This window comes from Pundamilia nyererei, unplaced genomic scaffold, assembly GCF_000239375.1.
Source record: "Pundamilia nyererei isolate P.nyererei 1_Seehausen unplaced genomic scaffold, PunNye1.0 scaffold00130, whole genome shotgun sequence".
Classification (NCBI taxonomy): domain Eukaryota; kingdom Metazoa; phylum Chordata; class Actinopteri; order Cichliformes; family Cichlidae; genus Pundamilia; species Pundamilia nyererei.
In genome coordinates, this window is record NW_005187531.1 from 469,495 (window position 1) to 483,639 (window position 14,145).

The window sequence follows — 14,145 nt, forward strand, 5'->3', positions numbered from 1 at the left end:
AATAGATATTTTTTCACACCGGTTTTGAACTATTTCCCCTCCAATCTCTTCATCTGGACAATTCTGGTTCTTTTCTTTCAGCAGTTTCGGCATCTTCCCCCAAGGATGATACGACTGTCTTTTTCTGCAGCATGTGCAAGACTCCAGATTTTTACAGTTTCCAACAAGGATTCTGCTGGGGTGTAAAATTTTATTTATGATGAATTATTTGTAATCCTTGAAATTTGATAAATTAGTGAATCTTGAGTCAGTTCTGGGGAACTGATTTTGGAATCAAATCAAACACTTTCATGAAAATGATGAAAACTTTAATTGTGTTTGTGTATTTGTGACTGCAACATGTCATTTCACACCAAAAAGTGCAAGTGATGGGCCTTTAGTTTCCCATCACTTGCATTTAGGATACAAAAGTCTTTTCCGAACCAGGAGTCAGTGCTGTGCGTGACACAACCTGGCAGTGTCCGTGTGCACACACTGGCTCTGTTTCTTATGAGAGTTTGGCAATATAACTTAATATTTTGCAATAAGGGTTTTAAGCCCACAGCCTGTTTGCACAAGAATGTGCACACATTGTGTGGGCAAGAGCAAACATAGAGAGGGGTTATTAACATCGGAATAGGTGCCAAGAATACGTCTTAACTTGCCGATTGTTTAGGAATCCTGTTCTTGCTCAATATCACTACTTGAAGAGTCTCTGTTATCGTTTCCACTTGAGAAAGTTGTAATCTCCACAACTTTCTGCGCAATTATTCATTAAACTGTTCAAGGATGCAATGAATAATGTTCTCTTTGCAATAAACACTGAGAAACCAGCAGCTTCCTCTGAGCCAAAAACCTCCCTAGCTGCATCGGTATACCTAAACCAGCTGAACTGTAATCCCTGAGATATGCAGGAAAGCTGTAAGAAGACCACAAACAAAAGGACCAGCAACTAGTGGCTTGCCGCTCACACACCCAGTTTAGTTAGTGAAGCTAGTGAGCAAGCTAACCTTAGAGGGCAACAATGTGCACTCTGACACTAAGCTGTAGGCAGGATGACAAAAACAGCAAGACTGACACGCAGGGACAGATTTACACCAAAAACAGTTTTCAATCCTTTGTATCCTGCACTGGAGTGAAACGAGGAGGTGAGGTGGGGGAGTTTCACCCAGCTGGAAGAAATTAAACTATCTAAACTGTTACTTGTATGCATCAGCCCTCAAGAAATACACAGAGACCAGGCAGAGGGGAAATCAGTATGATGGTTTTGGAGAAAAATGCTGCTGCTTACTGTAATAGTTTAATCAGAGCTTTTCTTTTTGTCCTGTTTTGTTGTAAATCTACGTAAAACATGGCTGCACACACACTGCACCACAAATTCTTTTGCACATTAAAAAAAACCAGCCAGTTAAGGGTGCGGGCTTGGGAGGATTAAGAAGCTGATGAAAAGGTTCTTGGCTGCATTATCAATCAGGGACATGCTGTTTTGATGGGCCATGTCTTTGCCCTTAGACTACCAGTATACCCTGTAGTTGTTGCTGACGTCTGAGGGCTTTTCACGGTACATTAGTCATGTTCTAATAAATGAGTGGCATTGTGATGTGTGAGGGATGAACATCCGAACTTCCAGATTCACCTGGCCAGGTGCAGTGCTCATTTGGCACACATTTGGCCATGGCACAGACTCAACAAGGTGCTGGAAACATCAGACATTCTGTTATTGCACAGTTGGTGGAGAGTTGTGGGTTGCACATCCATGATGTGAATCTTTTGTTTCAGTAAATCCTCAAGGTGCTCTGTTGGACTGGAATCTGATGACTGTGGAGACCATTGTTCTGGAAACCAATTTGGTATAATCTGAGATATCCCCTACACCAGCAGTCCCCAACCTTTTTTGCGCCACGGAACGGTTTATGCCAATATATTATAACAATGTTTTAAAGGTGTCGTGGATAAATACAACAAAATAAAACCAGTACTGGTACCAAAAAAAGAAGATTTATTCATAACAGAACAGGAAAAGACCCAGGGAAAACGAGTTAACGATAAAAATAATAAAAAATAAAATAACGGTAAAAACCAATAAAAACCCAGAAAACCATAAATTTCACACCAGAACATCAACTCTCGCAGCCCAGTGCCAAACGACTCCGGGGGTTGGAGACCGCTGCCCTATACCATTGCATCCCCACCACCATCAGGAAGCATGGATCCATTCTGTCATTTTTTTTTTATCCCAAATTCTGACCCTACTTTTGAATTTTGCAGCAGAAATTGACCAGACAATGTTTACCCAGTCTACTACTCTCCAGTTTTGGTGAGACTGTGTGAACTGTAGCCTCAGTTTTCTGTTCTTAGCTGACAGGACACCCAGCTGCACACAGTGTGGTTTTTTGCTGCTGTTGCTCATCTGCTTTAAAGTTCCATATTTGGTGCATGTAGAAAGCCTTTTCTGCACAAGTTGGTTGTAGTGAGTGTTTATATGAGCTACAGTTGCTTTCATGAGCTTGGAGAAGTCTGGCCATTCTCCTCTGACCTCTGACATCAACAAGGTCACACAAAGAACTGCTGATATTTTCTGTTTTTCACTTTCTGTATCGTGTGGAAAATCCCAACAGGTCAAAAGTTTCTGAAATACATATGCCGCATTATGTGGAAAATGTACCAAGTATGTAGGAATGTAATATAAAATGTAATAAATACATTTTCGTGGGAGTACTGAGAGTAATATGGAGACATGACTAATGTTGGAAACACACTTAAAATGGAGCACTGGCAGCTAACAGAACCAGTTTTAATGTGTGCATGTGACTGTTGCTTTAAGACAGATGTGAAATATGTTGAATCTGTCCTTTAATCCCGACTGGATTGATTGGTTAAGGCAACGCATTCACTTTTAACTCAACTCTGAGTGTTGGATTAAGTGTACAGTAGAACAAATACCTTGTTTAATGTATTTTACAGTTGTAGCACATAGACAATTAACAGCTCAAATCGCTGCCAAAAGAATATATCAGAGATTACTGAATCAAAAGCTGGTTGCTTTACCTCATTTGGGGCTTCTAGAAAACACCAGAACAGGGATCAGATATTTAAAACAGATCCAGGCTTTTCTGATTAATTACAAACTTTTGTAGGACAACAGAGGTTTTGTATGGTTTTGCTTTTTATTGGCAATAGAAAAACACAAAGTACAATTATAGTGCTGATACAAAAATTAGCAAACCTGTTGTATATAATGAAAAAATAAAGTGTATGTTTCTCTCAGAGATGCACTTTGTATTCACTCACGATTCAAAGCTGAATAGTACAATATCATATATGTTTTATATACATTCATTTTCCCCACAACCGTTCTAACATTAACGTCTTAATGCCAAATGTATCTTATCTGATATATACATGGGTGTCAAAAAATAATTCGAATTTTCTGACAGTTATTTATGGTTCAGCCTTTAAAAGGATTAGGATACAGTATTTTTCTGTATTGGTGAACTGTGCACATGACCAAAGGATGATATACGATGTCTGACAGTTCGTTGAAGCGTCCGCTGTCCTCTCTGATCTTCCTTTTCTCGCTTAGCCATCTGTAAAGAGGCAGGAGTTATGATGATTCATGTGCATAACCTGTGAAAGTGTATGCCATTTTAAGAGCATGTTGTGTAACTTCTTACGCATTAAATCCAGCCTCCTCATCTCCTTCTGCACCCAGTGATCATTTGGATTGGCACACACAGGTTGTTCCCTCTTCTTCCACTTAAACCTACACATATGAGTATCGTTATTAAAAATCTGTGGATAAATGGGGATCAGTCACTTCCTCGGTCTGTGCCAAGTCATTATGATGGAATTTGACAAAATGTGCCAAAAGTGAAGGACTTCACAGTTGATACTCACAAAACAGCTCTGATGTTGCAGTCCCCATCTGTTTCCTGCATAGTGTAACTGACAAGGTTTCTCTTCTTTTTTATCTCACGAACGTAGCCGAGGCAGCAGTTGGCATACGAGCCTGGAGAGAAAGTTAAAGAGAATTATGATCAAATAAACCAGCCCACTGGAATTTGACCGTTTTGATGATTTGAACAGATCTGAACGTCTGCCAGAGCAGCCCAGGAAGATTCCCACATCCCCTTACTTGGGGATCTTTTTCAGGATCTATTTCAGCAAATTCACCGCTCACCCCTCTCCTTAGTTTTATTGTTGTTTTTAGCTGACTTTACCTTAACCTCAACATCTCTGCCTGAACTGATGCTGCTGATTGAGAATTCCTCTGAACAAAGCCAGCTTGCACAAATGCTGAGAAAATACGATGTCTGTAGACCTGTTGCACTTGGCAGCAGCTGCAAATAATTTCACAGCATGGACAGAAAAAAAGTGAAAGCACTTGAACATGAAAGGGCTGGTTTTACATGAAAAGTATTTGGATCCTTTAGGAATCTTTACTTTAATCAAAGTAGCAATACTACAGTATAAAGGTATCAATAGTATTTAATCAGATAAGTAGTACTCATTTCAAAATCATACCCACATTACTGGTTCATGATTAATGTCTGTGTCCCTCCCTTGAATGTTGCAGCTGCATCAAAGAAACAATTATTTTAGACATAAACATACAGTACTTAATAAAAATGATTTTGTTTTAGTCCAACTTTACTTTTCTTTTATTATTTAATTGTTTAAGGAATTTTTTTAGAATTTCATTTATTATTTAAGTCCTCTGTACATGTGACAGCTGTCCTTATGTCCTTTTTAAAATTCTGCAGATTGCCACATTCAAGTGATCATGTGCATTTAAAGAGTTGTGATAAATGGCTTTGAACAGAATCTCATTCACTGAAAAATTGTCCTCACAGTTTCAAAGAGATGTGGCTTCAGGAGCTGTGGTTAAACCAGAACAGGTCATAAAAAGAGACACTCAGGTGCATATTTTCAGTAATTTGCTTTGTCCAGAAAATGCTTTTGAGATACCATGAAGAGCTGTGTGGTTAAGCTTTTGTGAATTCTCTTAAAAATACATTTTTTAAGTGGAAATGTTAAAGTAGTGATTTGAAACCAGACAATTCTGTTTCACTTACCTTGTGCCAGACTCAGGTACGTGCAGAGGAAGAGCAGCATGAAAACAAAAGCATGAAACTTCATGGTCGCTGCTGCTGTTCTTGTGTTGCAGACTGCACAGAAAGTTAGAGGCAGAATCTATCACCCCCACTGTCTTGAAAATGTTGGGCAAATATATAGTTTTTTCTCAAATCCCTCCCTCAGAGCTATTATGAAAGAGCACAGAGGGAGGGATTACTTTTTGTTTCTTTAGCTGAATCAACACAAAAAACCCCAAAGATAACAGTTTGACATACATAAAGAAAGAGTTATTAGCTAAAAAAAAAAATAATAATAAAAAATATTTATATCAGCAAGTGTCCCCTTTAAAAACTGAGGATAATCTAGCTTTCATGTGAAAGGCTAGCTCAATTGTTTTGAAAGAAGAAATATGACCCAGTTCATCAAAGGTCATAAACATGATATTGGAGTCGTGCAAGGATGATGAACAAAATTGAGGGGCATTTTTTAAATGTAAAATATTGTATTTTATTTATTTATTTTTCCATCCATTTTTGTAATAGCGTATCTATTTCAGGCACACAAAGGGACCGAAGCTTAGGTGGACCCTGGAAAGGTCGGGGCTAACGTAGAGAGACACAAACATTCTTGTTCACATTTACATGGCTGCCAATTAACCCAACATGCATTTGGAGTGTGGGAGGAAGCCAACATGACATCCAGCCATTAATCAAAAGACATCAGTGTAAATTTGGGGAAGCCTTTGAGCTGCAATCTTTGGGGATTCAGAGAAGAGCCAGTAGCACCAGAACAACCGTTAACACTATTAACTTTAATACTTGGACAAACATTTAGAGTCACAGATTATACTACATAAAAAGACAGAACATACAGTAACTGTGGCTGTGGAAATCTGTGGCTTGTCCCACATAAACTGAGAAAGTTACATTTTGAGCTCCATCTAAATTTTTTCACCTTTTTATCTCATTTGTATGTACAAACTGTTTCCATTTAAATCCTCATTTAAATAATTATTCAATAAAATAAATTTTTAAGTCATAGTGATCAAAAAGTCTTTCAGCAGAGAGAAAATCCAGTTCACACATTACACATAAAGAACTTGTCTGGCAGTACCTGCAGTCTGGGTTTGATGGCAGGTAGGGATTTCTCCAAAACCAAACGCTAAACAATGAATGTTCATTAGAATAACTGAGATCCAGTCACTCATTAGAGCTTTCCAGCCACACATACGTACTTGTCAATATATGTGGCTTTGTTGTCAGACTTCTCTCTTTTCCCTTTTGACTCTTCAGCATGGAACTCAAAGGTAACTGGATAAACATCATTTTAAATATTATGTTTCCATCCAAGTATGAAAGTTTTTAATACTTGGAGGATTTAAGCCTTGTCTCCTCTCCTATTGATGCTTTACTTACTCAACAGCTCACACAGTAAATTGTGATATAATAAAGGTTTTACCCTGGTCTATGAATGCAAATGTTTGTAATTAATATAATTATTTATGTATATATTATTTTATTCCTTAAAAAATGTCCAACATACGTTCACAGCTATAATGATCGTAATTACTGATTTTATACGTAAAAGACACGTGGCAACATGATGCATTTAGTGGATTTTATTTAATTTGTTTATTGAATTCATTTAATGTACATAATTCACCTACTTGCTGCACATAATGTCCCCCTTGTATATATTCATTAATGTATATAATGCTCTTCTCTCCCCTTTTGCACAGTCGAAGAGCGAGTCAGGATACATTTCACTGCGTTTTGCATTTGACAAATAAAGAATCTTGAATCTTTAATGGCTCGAGTGCGCCATCTAGTGTTGGTGTGAATTACTTCTTGCAGAAAATGATCTTGATCATCTGTACAAGTTTCTTACTGATTGAAGAAGAAGAATTAGAGGATAAGAAAGTACAAGTAGATCTGAATTAGATTCAGATCTACTTGTACTCTCAAGTCCAGTTTTCCTTAACTGGCATAAGATATCCCTTTGTTGTTTGAAAATGTAAATAGAAACAAAACACTAAAGCTATTCTGTTACACCTGTATGCAAAAAACGCACTGCACCCAAAATAATTTGCAGTTCAGCAATTCTGATCTTTTAGTTTAAACTTTTAGATGAACTTTAAAAAAAACAAATAAAGTATTTCAAGTAATATTCCAAAAGTAATTTAAAATGCAATTTTATGCAGATTTCAAAAACTCTTTGGTTCTGACAAAAGACGTGCAATATCAGCACAAAATAATGTTTAAATTTAACAACTTAAAAACAGAACAGGTTGGAGAAGGGACTCTTTTATAATTAAGGCTTAACATAAACATAAACAAAATTTTAAATATTAGATAATACAAGCAAACACAAAATGCAGTTTCTAAATATACCCAAACCTGCATGCAGACTTCCCATGTCTCAGTTAAGGTCAGAGTTCATAACTCCACGAAAAGAAAGAAACTGGGCAAAAATGGTGTGCATGGCAAAAACCACTGCTGAGCAAAAGGAACATGATGGCTCATGCCAGTTTTGCCAGAAAACATCTTCCTGATCACCAAGACTTTTGAGAAAATGCTCTGTTGACTGACGAAGGTTTACCTCTTAGAAAGGTTTGAGTCCCGTTTCATCTGGCGTAAAAGTAACACAGCATTAGAGAAAAGGAGCATCATACAAACTGTATAATGGGGTGGTGGTAGTGTGATGGTCGGGGTCTGTTTTCCTCAGGACCTGGAAGACTTGCTGTGGTAAATGGAACCATAAATTCTGCTTTCTACCAAAATCTCCTGAAGGAGAATGTCCAGCTATCTGTTCATGACCTCAAGCTGAAGCACGGTTCTGTAGCATGCCAATGATCCAAAACACACAAGCAAGTCCACCTCTGAATGACTTAAGAAAAACAAAATGGTAAATGGACTGGTTTTTATATTAGTGCCTTTCTACTCTGAGCGCTTTACACAACTTGCCTCATTCACCCAAACACTTTTTCTAGGCTCTAAGCACCTTCTATCTAACATTCACAGTCCGATGGCTGCATCAGAGACCAATATGGGGTTTGTATCTTGACCAAGGATATTTGGCATGCAGCGTGGAGTAAGGTATCGAACAACCAACCTTCCGGTGAGTAGGTAGGTGACCTGCTCTACCACCTGAGCTACAGACACCCCAAAATGAAGACTTTGGAGTGACTTAGTCAAAGTCCTGGTGTAAATGTGAGACCTGCCTCTATGACATTCATTTAACCTCTTTCTAGATAAAGTATGGTGGCAGGACAATAAGACTTGGGCCGCAGTCTTCTTTACACAAGGTCCTTCAAATACAGCGTTTCCTGCTGATGCCTTGTGTTATTGTTGGTAAGTGATTTGATTCTGTCTGCTTTTTATTTTGTGCCCTAAACCTGAAACAAATAAAATGTTGTTTTAAATTAATCTTACATTTCAAACAGCTATTTTCAGAAAATTAAACGCAGCAGATGTGTAGTTCATGTTTTCTACTCAACTTTACTGATGATGTTTTAGTTTTCTGCTGTGTTTATATAAGCTGCTCTTTGTCTTTCAGTGTTGGTGGTTATCTTAGTTTGGCAGAAGACATTCACAAGTGAAATGAATAAGCTCTGGCTGCTGACTGGTTATATTCTATAACCAGGCTAGTAGATTATGTATAGCATATTCAATACTATAACCTATAATACTAGAAGTGCTGGATATACAAGTCTGGCCTAAGTCTTCGGGCAGAAAGACTACCAGGAGTTGAGTTCACTGTCTTTAATTAAGCTCCACAGAAGAATTGGTTACATCAGAGCTTCCCATGTGTAATCCAAATGTGGTGCAGCCATACATGAACTTATAGTTGTAGAAGATACAGTATATGCGAATATGAGCTTGGATGTAGGTTCATTAACACACACGTCATCACACAAAACCGTGTTACAACTGTGATGCTCTGCTGCTGCTCCTTCAGTCTCTCTCCCTCAGCTTGCGCACATGACCACTGATGAGCTCATTGCCTTTGGGTGCGCTTGATTCTTTCCTCTAGACATCCTGAGGCCAAGTCAGCAGGGAATTTTCTGTATGACTGGTGGTGACTAAGAAAAAGTTCCATCTTTGTCTCAAAATATGTATTACAGGGGTGGGGAGATCCAGGCCGCAAGGGCCAGTGTCCTGCAGGTTTTATATGTCACCCTGGGTCAACACACCTGAATCAAATGATTAGTTCATTACCAGGCCTCTGGAGAACTTCAAGACATGTTGAGGAGGTAATTTAGCCATTTAAATCCGCTGTGTTGGATCAAGGACACATCTAAAACCTGCATGACACAGGCCCTTGAGGCCTGGAGTTGGACAACCCTGGTAAATTAGGATTTCTTTCAAAATTTGGCTTTTGTTGCATCTGCGAGCAATTTCTGAATTGTTTAACATAGATGTAGTTTTATCTTATAAGCTACTTAATAGTTTTGACTGTTGACTGGAGGTAGCACTTTCTACTACAGCTCGGTAATAAAGCGGTAATAGAAGAGTAACAAGGCAAAAACAAGAACATAATAATGTCGTAATTTAAATGCATGCCAATAGATGTATGTAATTCCAAACATAAAAAGGTTTTTAAAATTATACAAAATAAAGAAGAAAAACTAAAAAGTACAAGAAAAGGGTGCACTGTAAAATATAACTTGTTGTTTCAACTTAAAAATATGATGTAAAGGGCTGCCTTAAAATTTTAAGTTAAGTCAAGAAATAGAGTTTGTTCTTGTAACACAACTAAATGTTATGTTGATGAAAAATCACATGTTGTCTAAACTTTTGTCTTAGTTTAGTTGACTGCGATTTGTTAGTCAGTTCAACTCCTTTAATTGTCATTAAAGTTGGGAAAAATTGGGAAAACCCTTTCAGCTAAATTAAAATAATCTATTGTTTAAACTCTTGTCATAGTTCAGTTGACTTGGGTTTTTTAGTTAATTCAAATACTTTAGTAGTTCTTTTAACTTAGGAATCTATTTTAGCTTAACTAAAATTATTTGTTAGCTAAGTTGATTTAAGTTTATTAATTAACTGAGCTCTTTAAGGTAGCTGTGTGAACTCATAAATCAGTTTCATTTTAATTATCAGGGTTGATTGACTGGATGCAAAGAAAATGTGTATTGAACATCTTAAGTATTTTTTTTTTTAGCTTTCCAATTTCGTCCATTTCAGCAAAACTACCTGTTAGGTTTATCTCAGGTTTAAATATCTACGTTCCTTTAAATACATTTTCTCTGTTGTTTACAGAAAAAAATAAAACCCCACAGATTCCATTAAAGTGTATCTGATCATTGCAGGCAGAAAGTTTGTTTCAAGAACATGACAAGACAATTACTCATGAGCACCCAACATTCAACATTTATTGTGCCATCTTAGTCATCTGAGAAACAGAAAAATCTGTGACGTAGCTCATCAGGCTCACAATCCATCAAAACTCATAGGTTGCTCCCTGTGAAGCAATAAATTTGAACTGGGTCTTGAGCCCAGTTTGGGTGAAGACAGATTGGGTGATTATTTTGCACAAGTTTGATTAAATTCTGACCAATACTTTAGGAGCAGTAGTGATTCTTGTGAATTGCGGACAGCTGGTCAACCGAACCCTCACCATGGCATGAGCTTATCAGACTTTCAACAGCATGAGATAAAAACTGCTGTGTTAAAAGTAACAACATAAAGTCTGCATTAATGTAATGTATCAACGGGACACTTGCCATTTTAGAAAAGTTATTCTTTACATTTGCAAAATTTTTAAACTTCATTGTGCTCAGTCACACCTGTTCGCATAAAACTTGAAATATTAAAATAGTACAAAACCTTTGATAAGTGACAGTAAAGATCAGTTTACAACAACTAAGACATCAAACTCTTGTATTTGTCTTCAATTACAATTGCAACAAATTCCACAGAACCAATTTCTCTGAAAATGAGTGCTGCCTGCTTCTGAAACATTTCATAATATGAATATTTCAGAAACATTGGTTTGACTCTGCTCAATTGCAAAACAAAGGAAAAACTACTGACTTGCATGAGATAAGCATCTGCAGAGTCCACCATTATATTGTTGATAGCAATCACGTGGGACAGTTTTGAATCCTGCTGTGCTCAACTTCCCCACGTTGTCAAGTTCACATAAGTTGCTGATTTAGCTGGACATGAGTTTTCAAGTTAGCTTTTTTTTTTATGTAATTGGGACATTTTTAACTTGTAATTCTATGTTATAACAACAACTTCAGTCATCTATCATCAAACTGATATAGAATAATATGTTACAATAACAAACATCTAGAATTACATTTTACAGTGTGTGATTCCTGAGGAGGAAGAATGGGGAGCAGAGAGAGGTGGTTAAATTGTCACAGTTGGGCGAGAGATGTCGCCCAACTGGGCAAGAGATAACGTCAAATTTGCCTATACTTGATGTTACTGTACAAATGGTCCAGTGACCTGTTTCCTCTGGTAGGACACTACCATGTTGGTAGAATTTGGGGAGTACAGATTTCAAACATACCTGATTAAAGTCCTCAGGAACAATATGGACGCCCTCCACATTGGCCTCTAAGACTGGTGAGCAGTGACTGTCTATAATTCTACTGTTATGGCACAGACCCTGAAGCACATGAGCACAGAGCTCTAGGCCCCTTCCCTTAGAGTCTTTGTTGCCGTCATGGCAGTGTAATGTCTGGCCCGGTACCTCGACTGATGCATTGGGGATGTTTGGACGAAGGATTCAGCTACAAACAACACTCACAGAAAAAGCAGTTGTAGTAAATCTCTGATTGCAGCTCATCTGGTTTGCTTACCAAAGGATCTGGCATTGGTGAGATGGATGGAAGTATGAAATGCATTTATTAAAGTGACTCTGCATCAGTTAGAGATATTTCTTGAAGGATGGTCAGTCATTAGATCCTGCTGGCCCAACAAGAAGTGAAGTCATTTTGGATAACATGAGCAATGTCATTCTGATAATTCTAAGTCAAAGCTGAACTTAACTATGCATATTTATTTTGGGGTATTGTTTAAAAAAAACAAAAACATGATAGCACTTGATTAATTTGTCTTTAGGTCTTTGTTTAGAATGAATAACCTGTGGTTCTGGTTTCAGGGTCAAGCACAGTGACTTTTCTTTGTCCTTCTTCCATACAGTAGTAAAATAAAGGTAAAATTTTATTTATACAGCACCTTTTAAGATGTCATGATGCTTTCTCAATCATCCAGGAAAGTAAATCTCCAAAAGTTGGTTCTGTTCATTTGGACGTAGCGTTTTGTGGGAGAAACGTTTCGTCACTCATCCAAGTGACATCTTCAGTCTCAGCTGACTGCAGGTTTCCCCAATCTTATGCAAATGTACTGTTTATAAGATTGGGGGAACCTGGTGTGAATGGCTTTTGTTTCAGAATCATTTCTGAGGTCATATCTTTCCATTGATTTAAGCCAAATCTGACTTTACACTAACATTTATGGAAGGTTTAAAGAATACAGCTGAGGGCTGTAATTGCGGTGATTTTGCTTAGGGACGCACTATATCCGGCTTTTTTTTTTTTTTGTAACATTGACCTGTACAGAGGTACGGGGTGGAAATGAGACGGAAGCTGCTGAGTGAAAATGTTCAAATATTTTCACTTTCGCTTGGCACGCTCCAGCCCTCCTCCTTCCAGCGGTTCTCTTTTCAGCTGCGCGCGCTGCTCGCGCTGCGCTTCACACACAACTTTAGAGACACAGAGAGCAGAGTGCCACGCAGAGCATCGCTGTGTGAGCGTGTCCCAGGTAGAATTATCGTTATTATAAGATGATTCTGCTGCTCGGTCTGCTTTCTGTTCTCTCTGGAGAACTGGGTCTGTGCCGGAAGGAGGATGAAGGCTTCAACTTTGATGGAGACATCCGCCAATTCGTCGTGACCCCCAACATGCTTTACATCGCCACAGAGGAGAGGCTGTACCAGCTGAGCCACGACTTGACTTTGATCAACAGTCTGACCCAGAGGGGAATAATAAAGACCGGAAACCAGCAGGATGATGTGCAGTTTTACCGGGTTTCTGACACAGCTGAGTGGAACGCAACTTTCAGCATCAACGTGTTGTTGCCTTTCACAAAGAATGACTCGCTGATCAGCTGCGGTGTGACTGACGATGACTGCGGCCACTGCGAGATTCTGGACCTGAAGAACATCTCCAAGCTTCTGCACAGAGAACACATCCAGGTGGGGCCTCTGAAGCGCAGCAGCAGGTCAGTCAGCTTTCTGGTGGATGTGAAGAAGAAAACTCAGGCTGACACTTACATTCTGACCGCGATCCAACAAAACACAGAAAAGCCCGAAAACAATAAGTGTGGTATTAATCGGCAGACTGTCAACCTGCAAGATACAGATAACAAACAGGGTGGAGGCATATTTTCTCTAGCTGATGGAGCTTCAGGCACACCTGGGATCAAAAGTAAAGGTGATGTGGAGTTTGTTGACGGGTTTCAGATCAATTCAACCATCTATCTGTTCTCCAACATGCTCTCAGCTCAAACAAACAGAGTCCGTCTCATTTGGCTCGAAGGGGAAAAGAGCAAAACTGATACACTCAAGTCTCTGCGGGGCGCGACTCTCAGTGTCTCTGACAGTGAAAGCAGCAGACTCATGGCCTCCTCGGTCATCACGGGGGAGCTTTGGAGCGGCGTGTTCAGTGTGGATGGAGGAGACACCAACACTCAGCTAATGGTGTTTGACATCAGCCCTGATTACAGCAGTGATGCCGACAGAGATCCAGACTTCTACACCTCTGTGCCATCAGAAGTGACGGTGAGAGCTTTTCAAACTCTGATTTAATGGTTCTTAATTTAATGGCTCCAGTATCCTCTGGATAAATGTCCCTTTAAAAAAAGAATAAAAGAACTAAAATATACATTTTAACTACAACAAAAAGAAAGTTTTGTTCTTTTGTTCGTCTTAATAGAGTTATTTTTGTAATATCATTTCAGCTGCTGGAAAAATCTTGTCATGTTTGAGCATCATAGACTGAAGAAAGATGATAAGATAAGACAAGATAAGATAAGATAAGATAAGATAAGATAAGATAAGATAAGATAAGATAAG

General features: G+C 38.5%; 2 protein-coding genes across 2 annotated transcripts in view; one reads left to right on the forward strand and one right to left on the reverse strand.

The window, feature by feature from the left end:
* Positions 1 to 3,127: 3,127 nt before the first annotated feature.
* Positions 3,128 to 5,184, reverse strand: LOC102193879 (C-C motif chemokine 20-like). The gene is made up of 4 exons (XM_005743292.1): positions 5,055 to 5,184; positions 3,877 to 3,988; positions 3,654 to 3,742; positions 3,128 to 3,566 (listed from the first exon to the last, which is right to left on the reverse strand). Exons 1-4 carry the CDS (start codon positions 5,116 to 5,118, stop codon positions 3,559 to 3,561), a joined length of 273 nt encoding a protein of 90 aa, XP_005743349.1. The 5' UTR covers positions 5,119 to 5,184; the 3' UTR covers positions 3,128 to 3,558.
* Positions 5,185 to 12,727: 7,543 nt separating this feature from the next.
* LOC102211237 (plexin-C1-like) overlaps positions 12,728 to 14,145 on the forward strand; it is a 43,435-nt gene continuing 42,017 nt past the window's right edge. Inside the window, exon 1 of the mRNA XM_005743364.1 lies at positions 12,728 to 13,851. Within this exon, the coding sequence (XP_005743421.1) occupies positions 12,856 to 13,851 (996 nt within the window). The 5' untranslated portion in view covers positions 12,728 to 12,855. The remainder of the gene's footprint in view (positions 13,852 to 14,145) is intronic.

Coding starts and splice junctions, on each gene's coding strand:
- LOC102193879 (XM_005743292.1), bottom strand. CDS start 5,118: ATGAAGTTTCATGCTTTTGTTTTCATGCTGCTCTTCCTCTGCACGTAC. Junction 3,989..5,054: donor GTACCTGAGTCTGGCACAAG/GTAAGTGAAACA, acceptor CTTTCTCTCCAG/GCTCGTATGCCAACTGCTGC. Junction 3,743..3,876: donor TGCAACATCAGAGCTGTTTT/GTGAGTATCAAC, acceptor TCATATGTGTAG/GTTTAAGTGGAAGAAGAGGG.